This window comes from Heteronotia binoei, chromosome 8 (assembly GCF_032191835.1).
Source record: "Heteronotia binoei isolate CCM8104 ecotype False Entrance Well chromosome 8, APGP_CSIRO_Hbin_v1, whole genome shotgun sequence".
In the NCBI taxonomy this organism is placed as follows: Eukaryota; Metazoa; Chordata; class Lepidosauria; order Squamata; family Gekkonidae; genus Heteronotia; species Heteronotia binoei.
Genome location: NC_083230.1, coordinates 89241430 through 89266843, shown reverse-complemented (window position 1 = coordinate 89266843; position 25414 = coordinate 89241430). Strand labels below are relative to the sequence as shown.

At 44.0% G+C, this 25414-nt stretch overlaps 1 protein-coding gene across 1 annotated transcript in view; it reads right to left on the bottom strand.

Moving 5' to 3' along the window:
* The window catches only part of LARGE1 (LARGE xylosyl- and glucuronyltransferase 1), a 515590-nt gene that overhangs the window by 86536 nt on the left and 403640 nt on the right, over nt 1–25414 (bottom strand). Inside the window, exon 8 of the mRNA XM_060245549.1 lies at nt 2150–2262. Within this exon, the coding sequence (XP_060101532.1) occupies nt 2150–2262 (113 nt within the window). The remainder of the gene's footprint in view (nt 1–2149; nt 2263–25414) is intronic.

Sequence of the window (25414 nt, the reverse complement as noted above, 5' to 3'; positions counted from 1 at the left end):
TTACACTCAGAGAAAATAAAATAAAATACATATGACATTGTGTCGGAATATCACTGCAGCCATGCAGCACAAAACTGGGACTGGCCACAGCTGTTCAACATTATGCATGTACTGCAAGAGAGAAACATATACATTCTTCACAAACACCCTTCATGCTCTTATTGAAGTAATATCAATGTTTAAAAAACTCTAAAATGTGTGATGTAACCCTCAATGCAAAGGATATGGCCTTACCAAGGTCATAATTTTCTAACGTAGACAGTCAAAAATATCGGGCACAAATTTTTTTGTGCTCATTAATGGAAATGGCACAATCACATGGAAACTGTATAGTCATCCCTCCTCCCCCAGAGATTTGTGTGGGTTTTAGTTAAGTAGTGGATTTTACAGATTTACTGTCACATCCAATAAAAGAAAGCAAATATTTCTGGTAGTTACCTGCCTTATGAGAACAAGAAAAAGTACTAACCTCTTATTTTTGCAGTACTCAAGAAATTCTACATGCATCACAGAAACCACTTTTATTCATGCTTTAACCGTAATGGTTGATGCATTAAAAAGTGCCAGATAATAATACAATTTTTATTCTAGTGTCTAATGCTGAAATGACAGACTGGAATGCAGATCACCCAGCACTTGGAACTCTTACCCTTAATATAGTCTGTTCTGGCCACTATTACCAAAGAATGTATTCCTAAAACTATTCTAAGTTCGTAGTGCTGACAGCACGCTCGCTCTGGAGCAGTCTCTACAATTTCCAACTTACTGTTCTGGAGGAAATGGCTTCAAAATTGCGGCCAAACTTGGCAGGAGTTTTAAAATGGACTCTGATAGGTTTTGAATCATGACATTAATCGCTCCACATCCCTGTATTCCCTTCTGCAAAATGAGGGTAATGAGTCTTCTCTAACTCCCAGCTGTGCTGTGAGGATAATATCCTTAATGTCTGTAAGGTGCTCGGACTGGATGGCCAAGGATGGAGGAGAGGGAGGTGATTGCAATAGCTGGAGACAGATGAAATTGTAATGACTGTTTGTTGAACTGAGAATGACAAAACTAGTAGAGAAGGAAATAGTATTTCCAGGTTTCTTATAAGCCTGGAGCCTTTTGTTTCAAAAAAGGTAGACTACATGAATTTTTTAACAAGGAAAAAAAATCAGGAAACGAAAAAGTCATGTGCAGTAGCAGCAACAAATATAGGCTGCATGGATAATTTGAATATATACAATATTTTCTCCAGAATGACAATGCAGTCAACAGAGCTTGCTCAAGACTCGATACATTATGGTCCTTGAAAAAGGTTTAACTCTGGTTGTGCATGGGGTATTTAAAAATAATATCTGTTCAGGTGTCCCCCAAGCACCTATTCTGCCATCACTAGGCAGGAAACAGGTCTGGCTGGTATCTTACTTCCTAGAAGTCTCATACTCTGAAGGTGGACTTAATCATCAGTCTATTAATGTTTGAAGAGAGAGCATCAAACCACACACCATCAAGCTTAGCAACTTGTTGACTAGCCAGCCCTAACCTAAATGTTTCAATTCTCATTTTTTTCCCAGAGCACTCACAGAAATGAGCACTTTCCCAAGCCTATATCATCAGCACTTTCCCAATCCTATCATCTTGCCATTTTGGGAATTACTTTTTCTATTGCTTGTACCCAACTTACAACCTCAATAACCACTGTTTGTGGTTTATTGTTGCTTTCCCCCTTTCCCCTACCTACAACCTTGTTTGGTGCTCTGCGCAACTCATAAGGGACCATGCTGGTTCTGGTATCAATTGCTGCTAGTTGCAAAGGAGTAGCAGGATAAGTGCAGCAAGCACATCCATTCACTTGTAGTATGAACGGCAGCAGTGCATCCAAACCAGTGTGAATAAAATAATGGATGACTAAAACAACAAAGAACAACCACCTATACAAATATAATTACATATTTAATATTTCAAGCAGATTTTAAAACAGTTTTTTTTTAACATCACAGTCATATTAAGTACCCCTTGCATCCATTCTCTAGTACATTTTCATGGGAAACCTTTAAGAAAAACTTGTGGTTGGATGGGAAAAAAAACTGTTGTGTAAATGGCCTCCTCCACCCCCAATTTCAGGAACAATCTTTATGTTATTACCTTGAAGCTACACACTTACCTGGTCAGCCAATGAAGTGGAGAGCATGCTCATTAGCTCTCTTTCAGCCGTGAGCCTCCACATCTGCTCCCATTTCATCTTGCGCAATTTGTCCAGAAGTAGTAGAATGACCCCTGGAATCAACAAAGCAGTGGAAAGAACAAGCAAGCTGCAATGAAAATGTGTTAAAGCAAGGACCTTCACGCACCAGTGCTGCGTGACAAGGGTTAAAACAAGAACTTTGTGTAAAAGGGGTGTAGGAATTGTAAGGCATTACCAGGCCATCATTTTGCTGAAAACAAGGAATCCAAATTGGTTCAAAAATATGAGCAGTTTTCCATTCTAAAAACCTCACATATTGGATTTCCCCCCTCTTTAGTAAGTGAATGTTTGAGGTTTGAGAATCACCAAGATAACAGTGGATATTCCCCAGTGTTTCTATGTACCATGTTGGAATATGTGTATATGTGTACAACGTGACATTCTTTCTGCCTTTCCCATTATGAGTTGACTAGGAAGAGTTTCTGAAGGATGTCTTTTTCTTCCCAGAGCACGAAATACACATGGGGACAAATAGAAAAAAATGAGTTACATCTGCTATGATGGGCACGGCAATGAAAACAGAGTCAACACAGAAATTAGTGTGTAAAATAGGCTGCTTCGTATTCATTATAGCTGATTCATCCCCACCACTTAAGCTGTTCTATGTTTCTAAAAACAAAACTTAGGGGGAAAAGATTAGTGGATGAAGATGATGAAGTATAAATACCGCATCTGTTTTTAAAGAAGCCTTTCATATAGTGTCTCAGTGAGCTTACAAAGAAATGCCAGTGGACACAGATAAAAATCCCATTTGGAGGATGATAGCTGGCTGTTGGTTGCTAAATAAAAGAGTCCTGATAAACAGCAGCATATCATATAGTTAGGAACTGTCTTGAGGGATCAGTGATAGGCCCTCTTTCACTTAACATACTCATTAGTGCAATGGGGGGGAGGGAGAATGCAGAGAATATTAATAACTTTTAACTTAGTTGAAGGTGGCCTAAAATTAACATGTCAGGATAATAAGCATGAAAGAATCCAGGAGCTTACAACATGCATTTACAGTGGGTAAAAACCTGAGGAGTAAGAGGGGGAGAGATGATCAAACTCTACCTCCACCTCCACCAACTTACTTAGGAATTCATTGAAGTCATAGGCACCAGGGAATTGACAGGACACCAGTGTGTCTTGAAAACACAGCTGCAGCGTCACTGATTGCAGAATCTGCCTTAGCAATGAATACACTCACCCTAATGGCTGTGACGCTGACTGATCAGGAGAGAGCTTCAAAGGAGGTCTCTCGATAAAATGGCTGTCTGAGCCTTGGGTGCTGACTGATCAGAAGAAAACTTTGAGGGTAGATTGTTGCTCCTCAGTTCTCTGCCCCACCTCAAGCATCTCTAGATTTTATAGCCCATTCTTTCTTTATGTCTTTGCTTTCTTGTCAGGGAGTCTCTTCGTGTATGGTCATCTTGGCATCCATTGATCCAAGTCCTGTCAATTGGTGGGATAATCCTGACTCAAAGAAGTTCTGGAGGTCTGCTAACATGCACCTTTAGACATGGCTTCCCTTTATCCTCAGTAAGGAGCTGATGTTGGCCCCTTTCAATCACCAGGGTAGAGGTCACACGGGGACCTTCCTGATAGTGATCTCTTTATGTCTGTTGTCGCCAGTCTTCTCTTGACATAGGTCTTCAGCACACAGTCATGTTTCCATTCATTCTTTCATTCATTCAGCTGTTGTCCACATCTGGACATGGATTCATTTCATAAAGCTGCTTGTGCACTTTTATCAAATTGCAAAATTTTCTGCTCTCTTACTTTGACATGAAGGCAAAAGTGAACAGCTAGCCTGTGCTGTTAGTTACCCATTTGCATGCTCTGTGGCTTTTGGCCTGAAAGACATTTAAAATTTAACACATATTTGGCTGAAGCCTGTTAAAACTATGGGGTCCATGTTTCATCAGGGACTTTATAGACCTGTCCCACTATTAACAATTATTTTAATAGGCTGCAGTCTAGTGTGGTTGAAACTTTCAGCCATGGGAGGAAAATATTTCAATGGTTTCAGCTTGGTAATACTACAATAATTGGAATTCTCTGCTGAAAGAAATTCTGTGGTAGGAAATTCTACAACCTATCTGAGTGACATTTTTCACAATAGTCCATTGGCCTTTAAAACTAGACTTTCTACTGTATCATTTTTCTGGTATAAGAAGACATCAGGGAAAACACTGAGCTAGATAAAATTCTAGCCAAACTTTCCCTCCCCTAAAATGTATTTTTTTTTAAAAAAAATCAATTCAACATTTGAATGGAAACAGAACTTTAATTCTGCCTGCAATTTGCATGTGGGGGAATGTGGGAGAAAGTCCATCTGTTTCAAAGAACATTGCTGAAGAATGATGGAGCATGAGGAAAGGTCAGTGTAAAGTAGAATCTTCTCATTGCGGCAACAGATTAGGAAAAAGAACTCTTCTGATTGTGGATTACCTGCAGATGGTAAGGATTTTCAGTTTGGTTATGAAAATGCAATATAGAGAGAAGCAATGGGACATGTGTTGTTCACACTCTTAGATGTGTAAAATCGGTTTTATGCTTATTATATATATCTGAAAAATGTCTAAGAAAGAATTTTTGTACTATATATATTTTTTTTACTTTATTTCCACTCTATTTTTCCTTTTGGCTCCCAGACAGGGAGATTATAGTGTCATGACTGAAGAGATTAAGGGGTTATCAACAAAGAGAGTCAAGAAACAGAGACAGGACCAAAAACAAAGGATGGGGAATGCAAAATTGTATAAAGTACATGACCCAAGATGGTCTCAAACAACTTCTGGATTTTTTTTTTAGCACAATGATATGCAGAATTCATTTCTAACAGTTCTGAAATGCACAAGTGATTTCCACTGTTAATTCTTGGAAAGATTTGTTTTAAGACTATCAGGCCCAAGACTATCCAGGGATTGCTTATCCAGATATAGAGTGCTGCTATAAAAGAAAACAAACCAATTTATAGCAGTTTGGAATACTTACTTCTAGAAAGGTCACATAATTTCCATTAACTAAAGACTAAAGAATGAGAGCTGAGGGAGCAAATTAATTCTACACATTTCTTGTTGCTTAGTGTGATAATGGCATCAGCAACAATTTTTTAAAATAAATAATTAAAAGTTTGAGTAAACTTTTTTCTTTAAAAATCTTTTTTTCTTTTTAAAAAAGTGTCTAGAATCCATGTGGCATTTGTATAACTCCCTCCTTTGTTAACAGGATACAACATTCATGTTCCCAATATACTACAAGGCCTGTGCTCAGCTGTGGGAGAGAGCAATTTGCCTCACAGGGCCTTTCCTTTCCCAAGAGTTAGACTGAGTATAATTCAGGCTAGATTCATGATGACAACCAGCAGCATGTAGGGGACAAAGGGATTTGTCCTCATCTGTTGCATGGAGTGGGGGATGAGGGGAATCAAAGGATTTTTTCCTTTGGACATCTGGCCTCCGTTGTGGATCCTTTCATCTTCTGATGCCAGCCCAGCAGCATCTTCCTCCCTTATTTTCCCACACATAAGGTGAGGAGAAACTATGCCAAGAAATACTCACAAAGTGGAATGAAGATACAAGTGGGTCATGTCAATTAGTGAGGTCATGACTATTTAAAGAAAACTTGCCAAACAAACAAACAAAAACATTACAGAGGCATGGAGGTTTCATGTAATATGTCATCAGCCATGATGCTTATGGACACAAAAACACAGCTCTAGAGGAAAACAGGTTATATGCTTTTTTGTTGCTGTTGTTGGCTGTTTCTACTCCTTAAATTTATATCACAATTAAGATCAGGAATTTCAGTGGGATGTAGGGGATGATGGAGCATCCATTATTTAAAAAAAAAGAAATTACAGGCAAATCCCCATAGTTTGTTGTTATATCTGAAGTACAAATGATCATATGCTCCCTTACCTTCCAAAGCTGGGAAGAAAGCAAACAACAAGATCCATGCAATACCTTTTATTTTAAAAGGTTTAAGGTAGTCCCCTGTGCAAGCACCAGTTGTTTTCGACTCTGGGATGATGTTGCTTTCACAATGTTTTCACGGCAGACTTTTTTACAGGGTGGTTTGCCACTGCCTTCCCCCGTCATCTACACTTTCCCCCCAGCAAGCTGGGTACTCATTTTACCGACCTCAGAAGGATGGAAGGCTGAGTCAACCTTGAGCTGACTACCTGAACCATCTTCCGCTGGGATCGAACTCAGGTCGTGAACAGAGGGCTCCGACTGCAGTACTGCAGCTTTACCACTCTGCGCCATGGGGGTCTTAATACCTTTTATTATGGCCAACCAAAATGACACAAAATGTTGTTTATGATTCAGATGTTAACAAAAACATATCATGTGCAAAGGGAAGGGAGGAGGAAACATGTGGCCCTGAGGATAACCACACTCAGTCACGCAATAATAAACTGTGGTTTGTTGTTATTTTTGAAGCATGCCAATGTCTTGTTTTTAAATTTCAACAACGTATGGGTGAAGGATATAATTATCATGTGGCATCACTACACTTTCTCATCTGCAGGCTTCATTCCTCATTTAGAATCAGTAAAACAAAAATGTCACTTCACCAGGCACTGATGACTAAAGTTGGATGCCAGAATACTGATGTATTGATACTTCTGTAGGCAGGATTGCAGGTGTATCTGTGCAACCCCTCATCTATCAGAATGCTTTGAGAGTCATCATTATCATTTTTATTAAATATTAATTGTAGGGATATGCACTGGAAAACTTATCATTTTGATTTTATATTGTAATTTAAAAAGGGAAGGTATATCAGTTCTAAAAATTCTCAGAAATATTATGAAGACTCATTGGTTCAATTTCTGTTTTCATTAAGATTGGATTGGATGTCTATCATCACTTTCCATGCACGGAAAATAGCAGATTTTCCCACCAAATGGTATCAAAATATCAGGGAACCTAGTCCCCCTTCCCTTCTAAAGACTCTCCAAGTTTCAAGTGAATTGGTCTGTTTTTACAGCACCTTGAATAAAATGCCCACAGCAATTTTCTCAGCATAGTAGAAAAAGGGTGTGAAAATTGTTGTCATACAGCAGTTCTTCCAGGTTTATGGTTGCCAGACTCCAGGTGGGATCTGTAGATCTCTCAGAATTACAACTGAACTTCAGATGACAGATCTGTCCCACTGAAAATAAATGACTGCTCTAGAGGATAGACTTTATGGCTGAGGCCTCTCCCCTCCCTAAACCCTGCCCACCCCTCAGACTTTACCCATAAAATATCCAGGAATTTCCCAACCTGGAGCTGGCAACCTTAGCCAGGTCTGGCTGCAATGACTCCTCCCTTAAAGTCCAAAATAGGCCTGGAAAGGACCCTGCTCTCTCCTTTTCCCTTTTTACTCACAGAAATCCAAACTGGAATACTATATTGCCTAGCAACAGCAACTGAAGGAAACCCTCACTTTAAAATACAGGGACTCTTTTTTATCATTTTGTGGTTTTTAAAAACTCCCTCATGTATTTTTTTTTTTTTTTTAGATTTCACATTTTTCTGCAAATCTGCTTTGTAGAAACATCTGTCTTGCTCCTTTACAGCTGGAATCACCAGCTTTAAGTATCCAAATATTTGGCTTACTTTGCTATTAGTATATGGGCAAGTGGGGACCTGAGATGAGGACTTCTCCACATCTTAATTACCCCCAATCATCACTGCCATCCTTGGGGCCACCATGACTCTTATCTCTCCCCCACCCCATCAGCAACAACTCTGGCAGGCCTAGTGCAGCTCTTGGCTTTGGCCTGCCGCCCCCCCCCCCCCGCCAGTGCTGACGTTAGAGCTCCCATTGTTCTCTTCCGATACACTGCTGCAACCTGTGCTGGGCCTCCTGAACTTAACTACCATGCTGCTGTTATCCTCAAGGCTGCCAAGGATCCCCCCCCCCCCATCACCAACAACTCTAGTGGCCCCAGAAAATCTCTTGGTTCTGCCCTGCCTTAGATTCTTTTTCCCATCACAGCTTGTAGCCTGCTGCTGAGACAGAGCGGCTTCCTCCCCTCATATCACTGCAGATGCCACTGCTGAGCCTGTTGCAGCTTCCCCCTACTGGCATCAGTGCTCTCACTGATAGGATTAGCACAGCTCACAGCCACTGGGATTGTCTTCTCCCTCCCCCACCAACACTGCTAATGCCAGATGTAGCACAGATTGCCGCTGCCATAGCCAGGCCTGCATAAGATCCTGGCTGCCATCACCACCACTGAGAAGGAAGTAGGTAACTGCATTGTCTGTGCATGCACAGAAAATGCATTTTTATTTGAGAGAGGGAATATAACCTCCCCAATGTATTATTTTAAAGATTTCAGATTACTTAGAAAACCTAGGGGGTCCCCTAAATTTGTGCAGATTTGGATATCTGCAGTTGGGGGCCACATGTTGCTATTATATAGATGTTAAGCAAAACAATCTGAACACTCTAAGCATTATATAAATGGCAACTCTGTGCAGCAACATTATCCATGGTTTAAGAATATCAGAATCTAGGCTTATAAGAAAGGAAATGCTTGACTGTTTTGCTACAAGTCCCACCACAATCCTATTCCTTGCATTCAACCTACCAAAGCAGTTATATAGAAAGAAACTACAACTTTTATTCTTGAAATGTTTCAATGATTTAGTCTCCAAATCAAGGCAACTGGATGGTGTCGAAACTTCCTTCAAGGATGTGACCAACACAGCTATCTGCCTGGATCTTCCTTCAAGGTCATTACTTAATCAGAGTATTTAAGCAACAGGAATTGAATGGATTCTAGCTACTTAGATTTAAATGTAAATTATAGGACTGCCAACCTCTAGGTGACGCCTAGAGTTCCCCCAGAATTACAACTGATCTCCAGACTCTAATCAGTTCCCCTGGAGAAAATAGCAGCTTTGGAAGGTTGGCACCATGATCCTACTCAAGCTCATCTCCACCACAGACTTCACTCTCAACTGGCACTGGCCCCAAATCCCCAGGAATTTTCCACACTGAAGTTGGCCACTGTAGAAAGTAACTGAAAACTAATACCAAAGCATTACAACCAAAATAACTAAGGATCACCAAAGTATTATAACAATGCAATCTTATGACTCATATATAAAATAGCTTTATAGAACAATAATAAATCCGAGTATTTTCATAAACACAAGTACAAAAGTCCATATATTGTAAAGCAGTCCATATCAAATATTGTTTTTTCTTAGAAGTCTCTCCATCTTGATGTGGCAATTGTGAAGCTGTGGGAAAGTATTTTTTTTTTGTATATTCAAGACACATAAGATTACATTATTATAATACTTTGGTGATCCTTAGTTATTTTGGTTACAATACTTTCGTATTAATTTCAGTTACTCTTGTGTAACTTTCTCCCAGCCCTGTTTACTAACTCTAGAAACTATGCAACCCATGAAAAAGAATAAACACTGAAACATGTCAGAAATAAAGGATGCCATCTTTTTCTAGGGAGATTTTGGAGAGGAATATAGTTTTCTTTGGTTCCTTGTATAGTTTTCATATTAATATATTTCCTCTGCCTATTTGCCTCCCTCCAGCCATGTTCCAGTGCCAGCTTCAGGGCATTTCCTGCCAGTTTTACTGTAAATTACAGACTTTATTGCATATATTCCTTTATTTTTTAAAACCTTGGCAAATGCAAGATTGCTACTCCCTTGGTATCTTCTCTTGGGATAATACTGATGCAGAAAGATAGGCAGGTATTGAAATCTACATAAATACCATGGGAGGAAATTACAAAACAGCATGTCAGCCAAAGATGCTGTTATGCACATCGCATAGGTAAATCTGGTAGCTTTTTTCATATCCTATCAATTTATTATGCTAGTCATATCATGACAGATGTATATTAAATACAAGTAGGCTAAAGACTTAAACACAAGTAAACCCCATGAAATTCCACAAAGAATAGTTTCAGCTTCACACACACACACACACACACACACCCAAGCAGGTCCTGGTCTCCCTCATTCCCAATTCTCAGACAAAACAACAGTGATCCTTTTTTCAGTATGAAAAGTAGAGAAAGGTTGGTGAAGTTTTCAGCAGGGGTGCACAAGGGAATTTTAACCTCTCTCCCAAGTATTGGATACATCCACACACACAGAGGATGAAAGTCTTTTAAGCGTGCCTTTCCCCCACTCACAGTTACCGCTGGGCCCTTCGAAGGTACTTTAATAATTCCCAAAATCAAACTAGGGCTTTCCAACCTCCCAGTCTGAGCAGGGGTTTCCCCGGTTTGGAGGGCTTCTTCTTGCCCCAAGCCAGCTGCCCTGCGGGGGAAGCCACGCCCCCAGTGAACCCATGGGCACAGGCTGCACCTACCCTGAGCCGCAAATTTGCAGCTTGCGAGTAGGCTTCCCAACCCTCCTGCCCTGGCGGGGGACCCCCGAATTTGCAGCCTCCTCCCCTGCTCTCAAAAAATCTGGAAGCGGGGACGGGAGGGGGGGTGGGGGGGAAGAGAGAACATACCATGGAAGCTCACTGGGTGATCTTGGGACAGTCACACTCTCTCAGCTTAATCTACCTCACAGGGTTGTTATGAGGATAAAATGGAGGAGAAGAGAATGCTGTAAAGCCACGTTGGGCTCCCACTGGAGAGAAAGTTAGGGTACAAATGAAGTAAGTAAGTAAATGTCATTGGAAAAGAGGCGGTTTGTCTCAATACGTTACAAAACACTTCAGAGAATTTGAATTTATTCTGGAAAATTATACTACAATAAGAACATTTCAAACTTTTAAAAAATCCATTTGGTTCATGTAATCTTAATTGAGAGACAACACAAAGGCCAAATGGCATTCTACCATAAGCTTGTGTTTGCCGCTGCCAATAATGATTATAGAAGATTCATAATGGGACACTTTCCCTATTCCCCCTTTTAGCTCCATTAGCTGTTGCTTGCAAGAACCAGGGAAAATACAAGGCATAATGACATCATACTATGCACCTTCTTTAATTAAACATTACTGGCCAAATGCAGGAAAACTCATGGGATGGTAGCCAAATGTTTATGGCAACGTCTACTTTGGTCCTCAGCCATGTATTCTGTGGATATAAAAAATGCCTCCAAGAAAATAATTTAGCAAAGCTGTTTTCAAAGTATGCAGTTTTATACAGTGTGCGGAAGAAGAACACACGGTACTGCCGCATTTTAACTTTCCTTCTAAAAACAGAACAAAAAATGTAGTATGCTTTGCACTTAAACGCAAGCTTCCCTTGATAGCAGGGAGGGATGAAGAATGGTATAATGTATCAACCGATCACTCTGGATCTAGGCATTGAAAGTGGGCCTTTGATGCAGTGTTATCTGTGCACCAAGCTTATTATATTGTGAACTTTTGTGATGACACCAGAACTGACCTTACTAGTACTTTGTTTAGACATATTTTGAAATCATGCACTGAAAATATGAGGATTATGTCTTTGCCTCTGATGTGACGCTGGCAGAATCACAAGAAGTCAAAGCAGGATCTATACGGGCCCTAGGCAAGGGCACTAAGATATTAAACCTGAATAAGCATAGAGACATAGGACTCATTACCTATCTTATTTCTAATGACCCATTTATAGACTTAATTTACTTGGAAGATGTGATGGCACCTTTCCACAGCAGAAGCAAAGCATCTGTTCTATTTGCTGCATGTCTGTCTAAAAGGGTACAATACACAGTTCACTGGGGACATCTTACTATATTGCTCAAACTACTGTCTTTGAAACTCTTACAGTTCAATCCTAGCAGAGTTACGCCCTTCTAAGCACTTTACATCAAGAGCTTTAGAAGGGCGTAGCTGTTTAAGACTGCATAGATGCAGTTCAATCCTAAACATGGATCTCAGGAGTAAATGCATTTAGGATTGCAGTCTTACTCCTGCTTAGTAATTCGCAAACTCTACCCGTATTATAAAAGTTATGCTTTGGCTTAGGAAGAATTTAACAATGCATGCAGGATAGATCTACGAGTGGCTATGAGCCGGAATGGAAGATTTGCCTCATTGTGACCCTTCCTGGATCTCCTCTTGAAACCCTTTTTAAAGATGGGGGTGACATTTGCTACCTTCTGTTCCTGAGGACTGGAAGGTAGCAAATGTCACCCCCATCTTTAAAAAGGGTTCCAGAGGAGATCCGGGAAATTACAGGCCAGTCAGTCTGACTTCAATACCGGGAAAGTTGGTAGAAACCGTTATCAAAGGCAGAATGAGTAGGCACATTGATGAACACAAGTTATTGAGGAAGACTCAGCATGGGTTCTGTAAGGGAAGATCTTGCCTCATTAACCTGTTACAGTTCTTTGAGAGGGTGAACAAACATGTGGACAAAGGGGACCCAATAGTTGTTGTTTACCTTGACTTCCAGAAAGCTTTTGATAAAGTTCCTCATCAAAGGCTCCTTAGTAAACTCGAGAGTCATGGAGTAAAAGGACAGGTCCTCTTGTGGATCAAAAACTGGCTAATTAACAGGAAGCAGAGAGTGAGTATAAATGGGCAGTCTTCGTGGTGGAGGATGGTAAGCAGTGGGGTGCCGCAGGGCTCCATACTGGGTCTCATGCTCTTTAACTTGTTCATTAATGATTTGGAGTTGGGAGTAAGCAGTGAAGTGGCCAAGTTTGCAGATGTTCAGGGTGGTGAGAACCAGAGAGGATTGTGAGGCACTCCAAAGGGATCTGTTGAGGCTGGGTGAGTGGGCGTCAACATGGCAGATGAGTTTCAATGTGGTCAAGTGCAAAGTAATGCACATTGGGGCCAAAATTCCCAGCTACAAATACAAGTTGATGGGCTGTGAACTGGCAGAGACTGACCAAGAGAGAGATCTTGGGGTCGTGGTAGATAACTCACTGAAAATGTCAAGACAGTGTGCGATTGCAATAAAAAAGGCCAATGCCATTCTGGGAATTATTAGGAAGGGAATTGAAAACAAATCAGGCAGTATCATAATCGATGGTGCGGTCTCATTTGGAATACTGTGTACAATTCTAGTCACCGCACCTCAAAAAGGATATTATAGCATTGGAAAAAGTGCAGAAAAGGGCAACTAGAATGATTAAAGGTTTGGAACACTTTCCCTATTAAGAAAGGTTAAAACACACACACACACACACACACACACACACACACACACACACACACACATATATATATATATATATATATATATATATATATATATATATATATATATATGTGTGTGTGTGTGTGTGTGTGTGTGTGTGTGTAATTTTTTCGGCCACTGTGTGACACAGTATATTATTGGAACTGTCTGGGGCAGTGATGGTTTGTATTCTTGGTGCTTGGGGGGGGGCAAGTGGAAGGGCTTCTAGACCCACTTGTGAATCTCATGATGACACTTTTTGTTGGTGTTGTTGGCCACTGTGTGACACAGAGTGTTGGACTGGATGGGCCATTAGCCTGATCCAACATGGCTTATCTTATGTTCCTTCTCAGTAATCTGAAGTGGGGCAGTCCATACATCTGGTAAGAAGCTCTCCTCCAAGTAGGCAAGGTTATCACAGCTATGCGATTTGCATAGGGGGAGGGGCTTCTCTCACAATCTTCAGTGTCATCTTGAAGCAGTAGATGACCCCTCTCCATATGATGAGATTCACAATCGTCAAAACCTCTGGGACACATTGGGTGGTTTCACAAAGGAGATTTGCCCCAATCTAGCCCCGCCTCCCATTCGGATTAAAAGTGAATGATCACATGAGCACATCTGCCCTCTGAGCTGCACCTGTACACACCATATCTCCAGGTGTCTCCTATCAGCATAAAAAAGCTCCCTGGATTTTCCCGATACCATCCCCCTGAATCGGATGTAGGTCGCATAATTGGTTGCTGTCTGAATGCCCCAGGGCCACTCATAAACGGAAGAGCTGAGTGATTGGGCCAAGCCATTTCCAGCAAGGTCAGGTGTTTTTTTCTCTAACCCCTCTCCAAGCAGCACTTGTGCACTTCTCTGATTGAGCACACACAGGGCGGGGTCTTTTTTATTTATTTATTCCTCACATTTATATCCTGCCCTCCCCGCCAAAGACAACCCTTTCTACAGCAGGTCCATGGTTGAGCTAGCTAGCAGTGTGAATGGGCAAGCACTGACTGCTGCTGGGATCCTGCCACTTCAGCAGCAGCTGTCTGATAGCCCAGAAACCATTCAAACTGAAGCGGATTTTTTTCGCAATGGGATAAAATAATGTCAGTTTCACAGTGTGAAACCAACCACTGTGTGCCATGCCACCAAAGATATCTTACACTAACACTTAAACCTAATACTTATATTCCACACTCCCCTACATTCTTACGAGGCCAAGCCGAAGAAGTGGGTTCTTAAACTTTAGAAGTCTAGGATATACAGCATGCCCTCACTGTGATAGAAACCTCTCTGTAACTTTCCCTCAGGCAGCAGTGGACTGCCCCACTTCTAGATCACAGAGAAGGTGAGGCAAATCATCAGTTCTCCAGTGGTCCTCCAGTGGGGAAGTCAATACATCTGGGATTTAGAAAAGCAGTTTATCCCTGGGAAGAAGAGATGGGCTTCTGGACCAAAGCAGTATGCTGTAGGACCCTCCTCCTGGAGGTGGCTTCTACTGAGGCCATCTTGTCAATTCTATAGTGCATGGTGAACGAACTTCCTTGCAAATGATCTCCAGCAAGGGGAAGCCTTTTTGAGGCTGCCGCTCCTCTGAGGGAGTGTGCCATGATTCCTGTCAGCAGGTCAAGACTAGCAGACATGTAGGCAATAATTATGCATTCCCTGGCCCACCTACTGATGGTGGAGGTGGATACCTTGTGATCCATGGATGAAAGAGTCAGTCGTTCAGAATGTCTCAGTCCTGCCAAGATAGGAACTCAAAGCCCTGTTCACATCTAAACAGCGCCACTCCTTTTCCTGATGATGCTTAGGAGTAGGACAAAGGGAGGTCAGAACTAGGTCTTCTGACATGTGGAAAGTGGAGTTTACTTTTGGTATGAAGTCGGTTTGTTGGGCAGACCACACTATTGCTATGAAAGAAAGATACAGAACTCCCTGTCCATTGAGAGTCTTGAGCTCTGATACCCTCCTTGTGGAGGTAATGCCTACCAGAAAGATGGTTGTGAATGTGAGCTTCTTAAGGGAGCATGTAACTGTGGGCTCAAAGGCTGGCCTAACTAGGGCCTTGAGTAATATGTTTAGGTTCCATGTGGGGAAGTGATGAGTTGGGGGGATTAAGTGATGCAGTACATCTCAGGAGCCTCTTAACGAGGGGATGCTGAGACAGCAATTTGGCCTGCTTGGTACCCCTGACTGCCATAATGGCTGCCGCTTGGGGTCATCAATTTACAGGAACCTGAAGAGCTTAATAGCATCCGGCACCAGAGGGTAAAATTTCAAAATGATATGATGATTAGACTTCGGGCTGGCTGCATGCCCCCCCCCCCCCAGCCCTCACCTCACCTCTTGAACACTGGTGGGAAAAGGATCCCAAGGGGGCAAACTCCTGGCAGAACCCTTTGGGTACTTCAGATCATTCTTTTCTGGTCCCTGACTGCCCACTAGAATTTCCAGGATGTGCAAGACTTTGGGAAGGATCTTGTTGAAGATCTATTATGGGAAGAGGTAATTCTGCATGGTAGTGACTATAGGTTCCTCTTCATCAGATAGCTCCCCACTCCCCTTGTGTGAGGACAAATCCAAGCCTATTGGGTCCTGCTCCTCATCCCCTAGGAGTGGGCTCAGATCTCTCCCTGCCCTGGTCAGCTGTTCCAGTCTCCATGCAGAGGGGAGAGTGGGTGATTTGGTCCATATCCCTAATGCCTGATGCAGCGCTGGATGGGGATGAACACCTGTGCCTGCTATGGAATCTGCAGCCCTTGTGCATGTCCTGCGACTGCGAGATGGTTTCTCTGATCTCTTCCCTTATCCAAGCCATGAGGTTGGCTTGAGCATTGTCCCCACAGAGATCAAGTCCTGTGCTAGCCACTGGGTTAAGCAATGCTTGCGACTCCTAGGGAGAAGGCTGCTGGAGTGAGAGAGGGGGTTCACTTTTGGGACATGGACTCACCTAAGCCCACCCTTACTGCCATTTCTTGCCATTTCCCCTTCCTTGCTAATGTTGTCAAAGGAAAAGGGGGGAAAATCCTCCAGATGCTTTAAACAAGGTGATTCTTCCCAGGTTTCTTGCTGCTCTGAGCCTTGGGAGCCTCCACTCTATTGATTGCTTATTCCAGAGACATCCCACCCACATAGAGGACTCTGGGTGCACCTGGGGAAGTTCTCTGCCTGAAGGCTGGAGAACTCCATAGTCAGACAGCACAATGGCAGGGGGCTCCCACTGCTGCAAACAGCTCCCTGTTGGATCCAGCAGCTGCCTGGTGTGAAGAGGAAGGTTGGTGGTGACTAGCCTTCTTGCTCCTGGTTTGATCTCCAGCATCTGGAAAGTTCACCTCATCAGGGCCTGCCTATGCCTAACCTGGCTTGGTGGCTCGTTGGGCAATCAGGTAGCAAAGGGCTACTTGGACAAACCAGGCAAAAAACCTCCACACATCTAAAATAAAAAAGGGAATTGTTGTGCTCTTCAGCAGAGTGCTGAAAGCAGCATCCTGCTGCCTCAAGGCATAGCTGAAAAACGGGGGAATGTGGGAGGGGCCCCTCTCCCTTTGGGAACTGTAAAGCTGTGATGACCCTGCCTACTTGGAGGAGGAGCTTCTTCCCAGATGTATGAACTGTCCCACTGGAGAATAGCTATGTGAAATCTTCAAGACTTGAGTCAGTGTATAAGCTTCTGTATATCACATGGTGGGAACAGAAACCAGTCAAGAAATACCTTTACTCCTCCCCCCCTTCACAGCCCTTTCCGGTTCCATCACTCTACCTTTTGGGAACTACTAGTACATCTGGAGGAGGGATAAACACAATGGATTCTCTTTTGGAAATCATTCACAAGTCTCTTCCATTCTCTCTCCCTTCTCTGCCCCCATCTCTTAAGCAGATATTAGTATTTAATCATTGTTGAAACACGGCATGAATAAAGGGGATAAAAGTGTTCAGTAAGTGAGAATTGTTATTATCACTGCTACTACTACTACTACTGCTGCTGCTGCTATGTAGTTTCATGGAATACCCATTATCTATGACTTGGTTTTTGTTCAGTTTAGTCACCAGGATAGCATTGCTTGGCTTTGATGTGCAATTCTTTTGTCTGAGCTAAAATTACTGTTGAGAGGCCTCCTATCTCTAAAAAGGGAAGAACACTTCCTGAGTTCTGGGCAACATAATTAGTTAGCATGCTCTTTAGTTCATACTTCAAAATGTGCTCCCCCCCTTCAATGTCCACAGCAGGATGGAGAGAAACAAGAATCCTTTTTGTATAGCATGTAATTTATAGTGCAATACACATAGCCCCATGCATTTATATTCTGATAATGGAGTCTGAAATAATACTACAGCCTGATTTCTCCTTCATTTGAACGGAAAAAGTGGACATAAGTATGTGCCACCCTATTTAATGGAGCTGCTTTATATTCCACAGTAGTCTAAAAAGATGACACAAAGAGATCCAGGGCAATAAGCATGCAACAAACCAGTGAGAAGTAAAAACTTTTTCCTGTGTCTTTTAATCAGCACATGCTGACTTTGTTTTATGTTGTTTTCTATATGGTTTTAAATACTGTATTTTTTAGAAAAAACATTTTAGACCCAGGCATGGGCATTTCTGTTATTTTATTAGGGTGGGGTTGGATTTATGCCTGTTGTATGTGTGCCTTTTATCATGTTGTGCACTGCTCTGAAATTTCTGGAAATCTGCTCATAAACTCTGTGAATAAAGAAGCCACTCATTAAGAGAGAAGGCTTATACAGCCCTGGCCTGGATGTCAGACCCAGAGGCAAGGAAATGACAAGTAAAGTTCAAGGTCTTTATTCCAGCTTCATAGGCAGATACAGGCATTGTCAGAATTAGCTCTCTGCCCGTTCCTGGCTCTAATAACCCCTTGCCCCAACCGTTATAATTCTAGCCAAGGCACCAAGCAAAAGCGGGGATTTTGCGCGTGTTCCCTCCTATTCAGTCATCACCCCAGGTGCTCATTATCACCCACTTGGTTACATCTTCTCCAGCTTTCCTGACCTTGGTTGCATAGTAACTAGCAAGTTCCCAGACATGCCACCCTCCCTCCAGATAAGCAGCGAGGATGCTTCAAAGCCAGCATAGCAAAGCACAAGCATTAGCATTGTATACATGATACTTGTTTGGATACATATGGCAAGAGGAAGAAAGATGCAGTGACTCTTGACATTCTGCTCCCCCTAAGACCTCTTCCCCCTGGGCTTGTCGGGGTATTTGTTGTAAAAGTCTTTAATCAAAGCTTTACAGTTCATGTCTTTGGCCCGAACCCACTCTGCTTGACTTAATGGGAAGTGAGTCCATTTGATGAGATAAGAGTTCACCATGCTTGATCTTGGCATCAAGAATCCCCTGCACCTCATGATGAATCTGACCACGAACCAGGGTCAGGGGCGGTGGTTCCGTCTTGGGGTGCCACAACGAAGGCCCAGAATCTTTCTTCAGATAGCTGGCATGGAAAAAAGGGTGCACATGTTTAAGGTTTTTTTGGTAAGTCCAGTTCAACCGTCACTTTATTTATAATCTGTTTGATCGGGAAAGGCCCCAAATACTTCAGCCCCAACTTTTTGCAATTTTGGGCATTGGGTAAGTGCTTAGTTGAAACATACACCTTGTCCACCACCGCCAAATCCCAAAGTTTGGAGTGCTTTTTGTCATATTGGGTCTTGTAAGCTTCCTGCGCCCTCTGGAGTTGTTGCCTAATAACTGCCCATCCCTTGGCTATTCTTTTCTACCATTCCATAAAGTCTACTGGGGCCGACAAGGGGGGGGGGAGTTCAAGAAACGGCTTGCTCTCGTAACCATACACTGCTTGCAATGGACTTACTTTAGTAGCACTGTGCAGGCTATTGTTATAAGCGTATTTTGCAAATGGTAAAAGGGTCACCCGATTCTCCTGTTGGAAGGACATGTAACAGCGTAAGAATTGTTCCAGCACCGTGTTGGTGCGTTCCATCTGTCCATCCATTTGCAGGTGATAGGCAGAGCTGAGCCCTTGTTCCATCCCAGCTAATTCACACAGGTGTGACCAGAACTCGGCAACTAATTATGGTCTGTGGTCGGAAACCCATTACTGGGAAAAGCGTGTAGCTGAAAGATGTGCTGGATGAACAGCTGGGCTAGCTGCATGGCCATGGGTAGTTGCTTGCAAGGTATAAAATGAGCCTGTTTAGAAAAGAAGTCTACCACCACCTAAATCACTGTTTTCCCCATAGACGGGGGTAGGTCGGTTATCAAGTCCATAGATATACATTCCCAGGGGCGCAAGACTGGAGGAAGGGGTTGTAAATGTCCTGGGGGGGGCTTTTCTTAGCCATGATGCAAGTGGGGCACCCTGTGGAATATTCCCCCACATCCTTCTAAGTCCGGGCCACCAAAATTGTCTTTGGATCAAATGCACCATCTTCACAAAGTCGAAATGCTCCCCCAATTTGGAGTTGTGTGATCTTTGGATTACCTGTTTGCATAAGGGTGGGGGCACATAAAGTTTTTCTCCCTTCTGCCAAAGTCTGTCCTCAGTCTGTTTTAACTGAAGATTTCCGCCTGGTGGATTATCCAAAGCCGCTTGTTTCAGTTCCAATAATAACCCCTCAGGGGGCTTGGCTTCCTTTCGGCTCTGCGCACGTGTGGTCACTAAGGCGCTCAATTGGGAGGGCGTGAACAGTGAGTCCATTTTTCTAGGGTGAGTTTAATGGCAGAAGCTTCCTTGTCCCAAACAGACCAATTGCGTTCGGTTGGGCTAAATTTCTGGGACAGATACGCACAGGGGTGCAATTGGCTGTCCGGCCCCTCTTGAAGCAACATGGCTGTGCAGGCGACATCGCTCGCATCACATTGAACCACAAACCTTTTGTTCTCGTCAGGGTGTATTAGACAGGGCTCGGAGGTAAACCGTGCTTTCAGTTCATCAAACGCTCTGTGGCATTCCCCAGTCCATTGAAAGCAGGAACTGTGTTTTATGGCTTGTGGCCCCTTCCCCTTAGTTTTCAACAGTTCTGTGAGGGGTAGGGTGACTTTGGCAAAGTCATTGATGAACCCCCTATAAAAATTAGAGAACCCCAAGAAACTCTGGAGCTGTTTGCAGGTTCGGGAAGGTTCCCAGTCAATCACTGATTGAACTTTATTCTGGTCCATCCCCAGCCCCCCCATGGAGATGCGATATCCCAGGAAATCAAGTTCTGTTTTGTGAAATTCGCACTTGGATAGCTTGGTAAACAGCTTATGCTCATACAGGGTCTGGAGCACCTCCTTCACCAATTGAACGTGTGAGGGGAGGTCCTGAGAATATATTAACACGTCATCCAGGTAGCAGACCACGCCTCTATATAGGTACTTGTGCAACACTTCGTTAATCAAGTTCATGAACATCCCCGGGGCCCCCTTGAGGCCAAATGGCATGACCAAATATTCAAATTGTCCGAGCGGGGTGTTAAATGCTGTTTTCCACTCATCTCCCTCCTTCATGCGCACCCAGAACTACGCGTCTCGGAGATCGAGTTTGGTAAAGATTTTCCCTTGGAATACCTCTCCCAAAAGGTCCGGGAGGGGATATGCATTACTCATAGAAATCATGTTCAACCCGTGAAAGTCAGTACATAGCCGTAAACTGCTGTCCTTTTTCTTTCGCAAGAGCACGGGGGCAGCATGGGGGGACTTGGCAGGGCGTACGAAACCCCGGCGTAGATTCAGTTCCAAGAATTTTTGTAGCTCCTCCTGCTCCCCTCGGCTCATCGAATATAGCTTGGCTTTAGGCAGCGGCTTCCCCTCCACCAGCTCAATGGCACAGTCCATATCCCGGTGGGGGGGGGCAGCTTGTCTGCCTCCTATCAAACACCTTGTGGAGGTCTTGATATTTGGGGGTAGGGAGGGTGCTTCAACCCTGGTGACACACAACTTTTCCAGTTGGGGAGGGGGATGTGGGCCCCACCTTTTGTCCCAGCAGTGACTCTCGCACACTGGGTCTAGGAAATATATGGCGCTCCCACTCCATTGGACGAGCGGGTCATGGTCAGCCAACCACTCCAGGCTGAGAACCACTCCAGGCTGAGAATGGCCTGGAACTTGGCTGCCGGGGCTATGATGAAAGTGCGGGGCTCCCAGTGCTTTCCCACCCCTAGGGCACAAACCTCTGTTCCCGTGCTAAATGATTCCCCCTTCATCAGACTCCCGTCCATCTGCTCAAATATATAAGATTCTTTAAGGGGCACAGTTCTCAGTCCTAGCGCCTCTACTAAGCTAGGTGCTAGTAAGTCTTTTGAGCACCCTGAGTCCAGTAGGGCTCTAATGCAAGTAAACTGTTTTGTGACAGGGTTCACTAGGGTTATGGACACATAATACAAAGTCCCGGATAATCTCACCTGTAGTGGCACGGCCATGGCTTGGACCTGCTGTTGCGTGCTCCTCACAGCAGGTCGTTGTTGTTTCCCATCGGCTGGGCCTCTCTGTCCTCCCCCTTGGATTCTTCCAGGATCAGCTCTCTGAACTGCAGCACCGCAGACTTGGCTTTGGCAATCGGGGTCCCTGACCACCTGACTTTCTTCTTCCCCTCCTGCTTGATCGGTGTGGAGGTTCATGGTTCCCTTGGGCACTCGCTAGTGATGTGGTTCCCCCCCACACACTTGAAGCACAATTTAGCCATGGCTCTACAGTCTCGCTCCTCTTGGGAAAGCGACTCGGGGGCCCTTTTGGGTAGGCTTGGCCTTGGGGTTTTTTCCTGGCCCTCTTTGAGGTGCCCCCCACTGCTTTTTGTGGAGGGCGATCATCTTGTTACAGCCCTCTATCTCACAGCCTAGTTGGATCCAGCCAACCAGGTCTCTCGGCTCTCCCGTCTTCAAGAACTCCCCGTAAATGTGAGGGTTCGGGCCCCTCTTGAATTGCTCGATCCTGGCCCCCTTGTCCCATCGGTGGACCTTAGAATTCAGTGCCCTGAACTTGTTGAGGTAGTCACGCACCAACCCGGCGCCCTGCTTCAGGTCTTGCAGGGCCGATATTGCGTTGGTCTCCTGCAAGGGGTCCTCAAAGTGGCAGCATAGGGCCCTTAGGAGGTCCGTGGCCGAGTTGAGGGCTGGAGATCGACTCTCAAACAGGGTGACATACCACTGGGCAGCTGCCCTGCGAAGGCAGCTCCCAATGTATACTACCTGCGACTGCTCCGTCGGGAAGTTGCGGGCCCACATGCTGAGGTGGCCTTGCACCGACACTACAAAGTAGGTGAGTTCCACAGGATCCCCATCGAAACTTGCTTCGCTAACCTGCAGCCCGCCTGATACTGGGACAGGTTCCTCTGGTCTGGATTGAGGCTGGGGGCCCCCTCTGGTGGCTCTCCTCCTGCTGGAGCCGCTGGTTCACTTCCTCTCGCCGGGACTTGTTGAGGGAGGGGCACGGCTGCGACCTGGTCTGCCACCATCTGTAGCTGCTGGGCAAGGTTGCCCATCTCTTGGATAAAAAGGCATGAATGGCTTGCATCTCCTTGCATAGCTGGCTGCTCTGGCTGGCAAGTGCTTCTTGTACCCATTTGGCAGCGCCATTCCCCGTGCCACTTGCACAGGGGTAGTCCCCACCATTCTCATCACCCAGAAATCCCCACGGGTGGTAGGACCTTTGTAGCCCCAAGAGGCAGCTGTGATGCTGGGGGTCCTCTTGCAGATCTCCAATAATACTGTTCCGGAAATCCATGGAACCCCATTCTGTCCTCCGCACCGTCACCGCGGCAGGAGTCACCCTCAGCCATTCAGGCTTTGGTTCCTCATCCTCGATCATAGTGATTATGGTTGTCCGTGTAGCTTGATTCTGTTCACTAGCCATCGTTGGTCTGGGTTCAGGCCGCTCAGGGGTGGGTAGAGTTTCAACAAAATGTCAGACCAGAGGCAAGGAAGAGACAAGTAGAGTTCAAGATCTTTCTTTCAGCTTCAAAGGTGGATACAGGCATTGTCGGAACTGGCTCTCCTACCAGTTCCTGGCTCTTATAGCCCCTTGCCCCAACCGTTATAATTCAAGCCAAGCGTGCCAAGCAAAAGCGGGGATTTTGTACGGGTTCCCTCCTATTCAGTCATCACCCTAGGTGCTCATTATCATCCACTTGGTTACATCTCCTCCAGCTCCCCTGATCTTGGTTGCATAGTATCTAGCAAGTTCCCACACATGCCACCCTCCCTCCAGATAAGCAGCGGAGATGCTTCAACACCAGCATAGCAAAGCACAAGCATTAGCATTGTATACATGATACTTGTTTGGATACATATGGCAAGAGGAAGAAAGATGGAGTGACTCTTGACACTGGGTAGCCCAGCCAAGCCTGATCTCGCCAGATCTTGGAAACTTAGCCAGGTTGATTCTGGCAAGTGCTTGAATGTGAAACCTCCATCAAATACCAAATGAGGAAGACATGGATGGGCTTTATTCAGCCACCTCTCTGAATATCCTCCAGTAGGGGTCAGGCATCAGAGGTTCCCATTACCTCCAGGTGTGCTGATGTGCACGCACACACACATATAAACACACACACACACCAGAGGGGGGGTGTAGCATAAGACATGGTGACTGTCTAAAGCAGGTCTGGCCATCTCTTGTGTGCTTGTTCTGTTCTCCAAATAGTGGTCTGTGAGCTCTCTAAATGAACATATGAGTCAGATTCAGCATAGACAAAATGTGTATAGTCCTCTCCAACTCACAGCAGCTCTCCAGTCTCAGGTTGAGGTATTTTACCTGACCCTTTAACTGGAATGTGGATTGAACTGGAGACCTTCCAATTTTAAAAGAAATGCTATTCCATGGAGACATGTCCTCTGTATTTGAGATGAAACTCACTCTCAAAAGCAGTCAGGCTCCACACCCTAAGAATCTTTCATCTTTCTCGTTTGAGAGAAACTGCAGACATTCTTTTTGTTTCACCTTGATTTGCTGGTGATGCTGGCCAGATAAAATTGATTTAGGGGCTAGATCTGGACCACAGGCCATCAAGCTGGCTATCCATGCAGTTACCATGAGGTGTGAAAGTTTAAATTGCTAAGGGACAGCAAATATTAGACAGAGAGTGCCAATTTATTCATTGTAACGTTCACTGTGATGCCATTATTCTTTGAACAGGCAATGCAACTGCATATTCCATGTTTAAAATGATAATGTGATGACTTCCGTTTCTAAAATGTCAAATACTTGGTATAAACTAGTCCAAAGCTTATAATGAAGTCTGGGAACTGAGGAGAATTACAAAACAAACAAACCTGAAGCTATCATGGTGATCTGCAGCTAATTTTTAGATATCTAAAAATTAATCGCTATCTGTGTATTATGGAAAATTTGATGCAGGGAAGAAACCACCAAATGACTAAACCGGTATTTCAGTGTTCAGTTGCTGGCATAAACACATGAAGTAGATCTCATTGCCCTTCTACTAGGATACATGCACTCACTTATGATTTACAATACTCCATAATCAATTTAATTTTTGTTCAGGTGCATGCAATGTTGTGACCTACGAAAAGTCAAAAACTATTTTTCATAAAATTTCTCCCACAAATATTTCCAGAAGCAACAGCACAATGCACAACTGAGGCAGAGGGTGGTCTATGGCTGGCCCTATGGCCCTCCTTAACAGCAGGTGAACAATTCCATCTTTTGATCCACATGTTAATTTTAACTGTGAAACATGAATTTACCATCCACTTTGCAAAATTTATAGTGGCTTCATCACTGGTGGCTCATATATGAGTGTGACCTGTAGGAAAACCTGTAGCTCACTATGGAGCTACAACCGAGTAAGTGGGAGGCCGTATTCCCACATTGGCAGATACTGTAAAGCCAAGAAACATCTGGGTCAACAACATGCAACCATGTGACTGCTGACTGGTTGTATGCACAGCAGGAGTCTGTGTCATTGACCTCAGCTGGCATTTCTGGCTAATGAGCAGCTGTACGCCTGCCGGGTACTTACCCAGATATCCCTTGCCCTCATTGCCATATAGCATCATCTGACAGGGAGAGATAGTCTGCTGGTTATCACTTACCCTATGCCTAGATGCTACACCTGCTTGCCAGTCACATTAACTCACGCTGACTTAAAAGACAACTTCAACCAGGGTCTTAA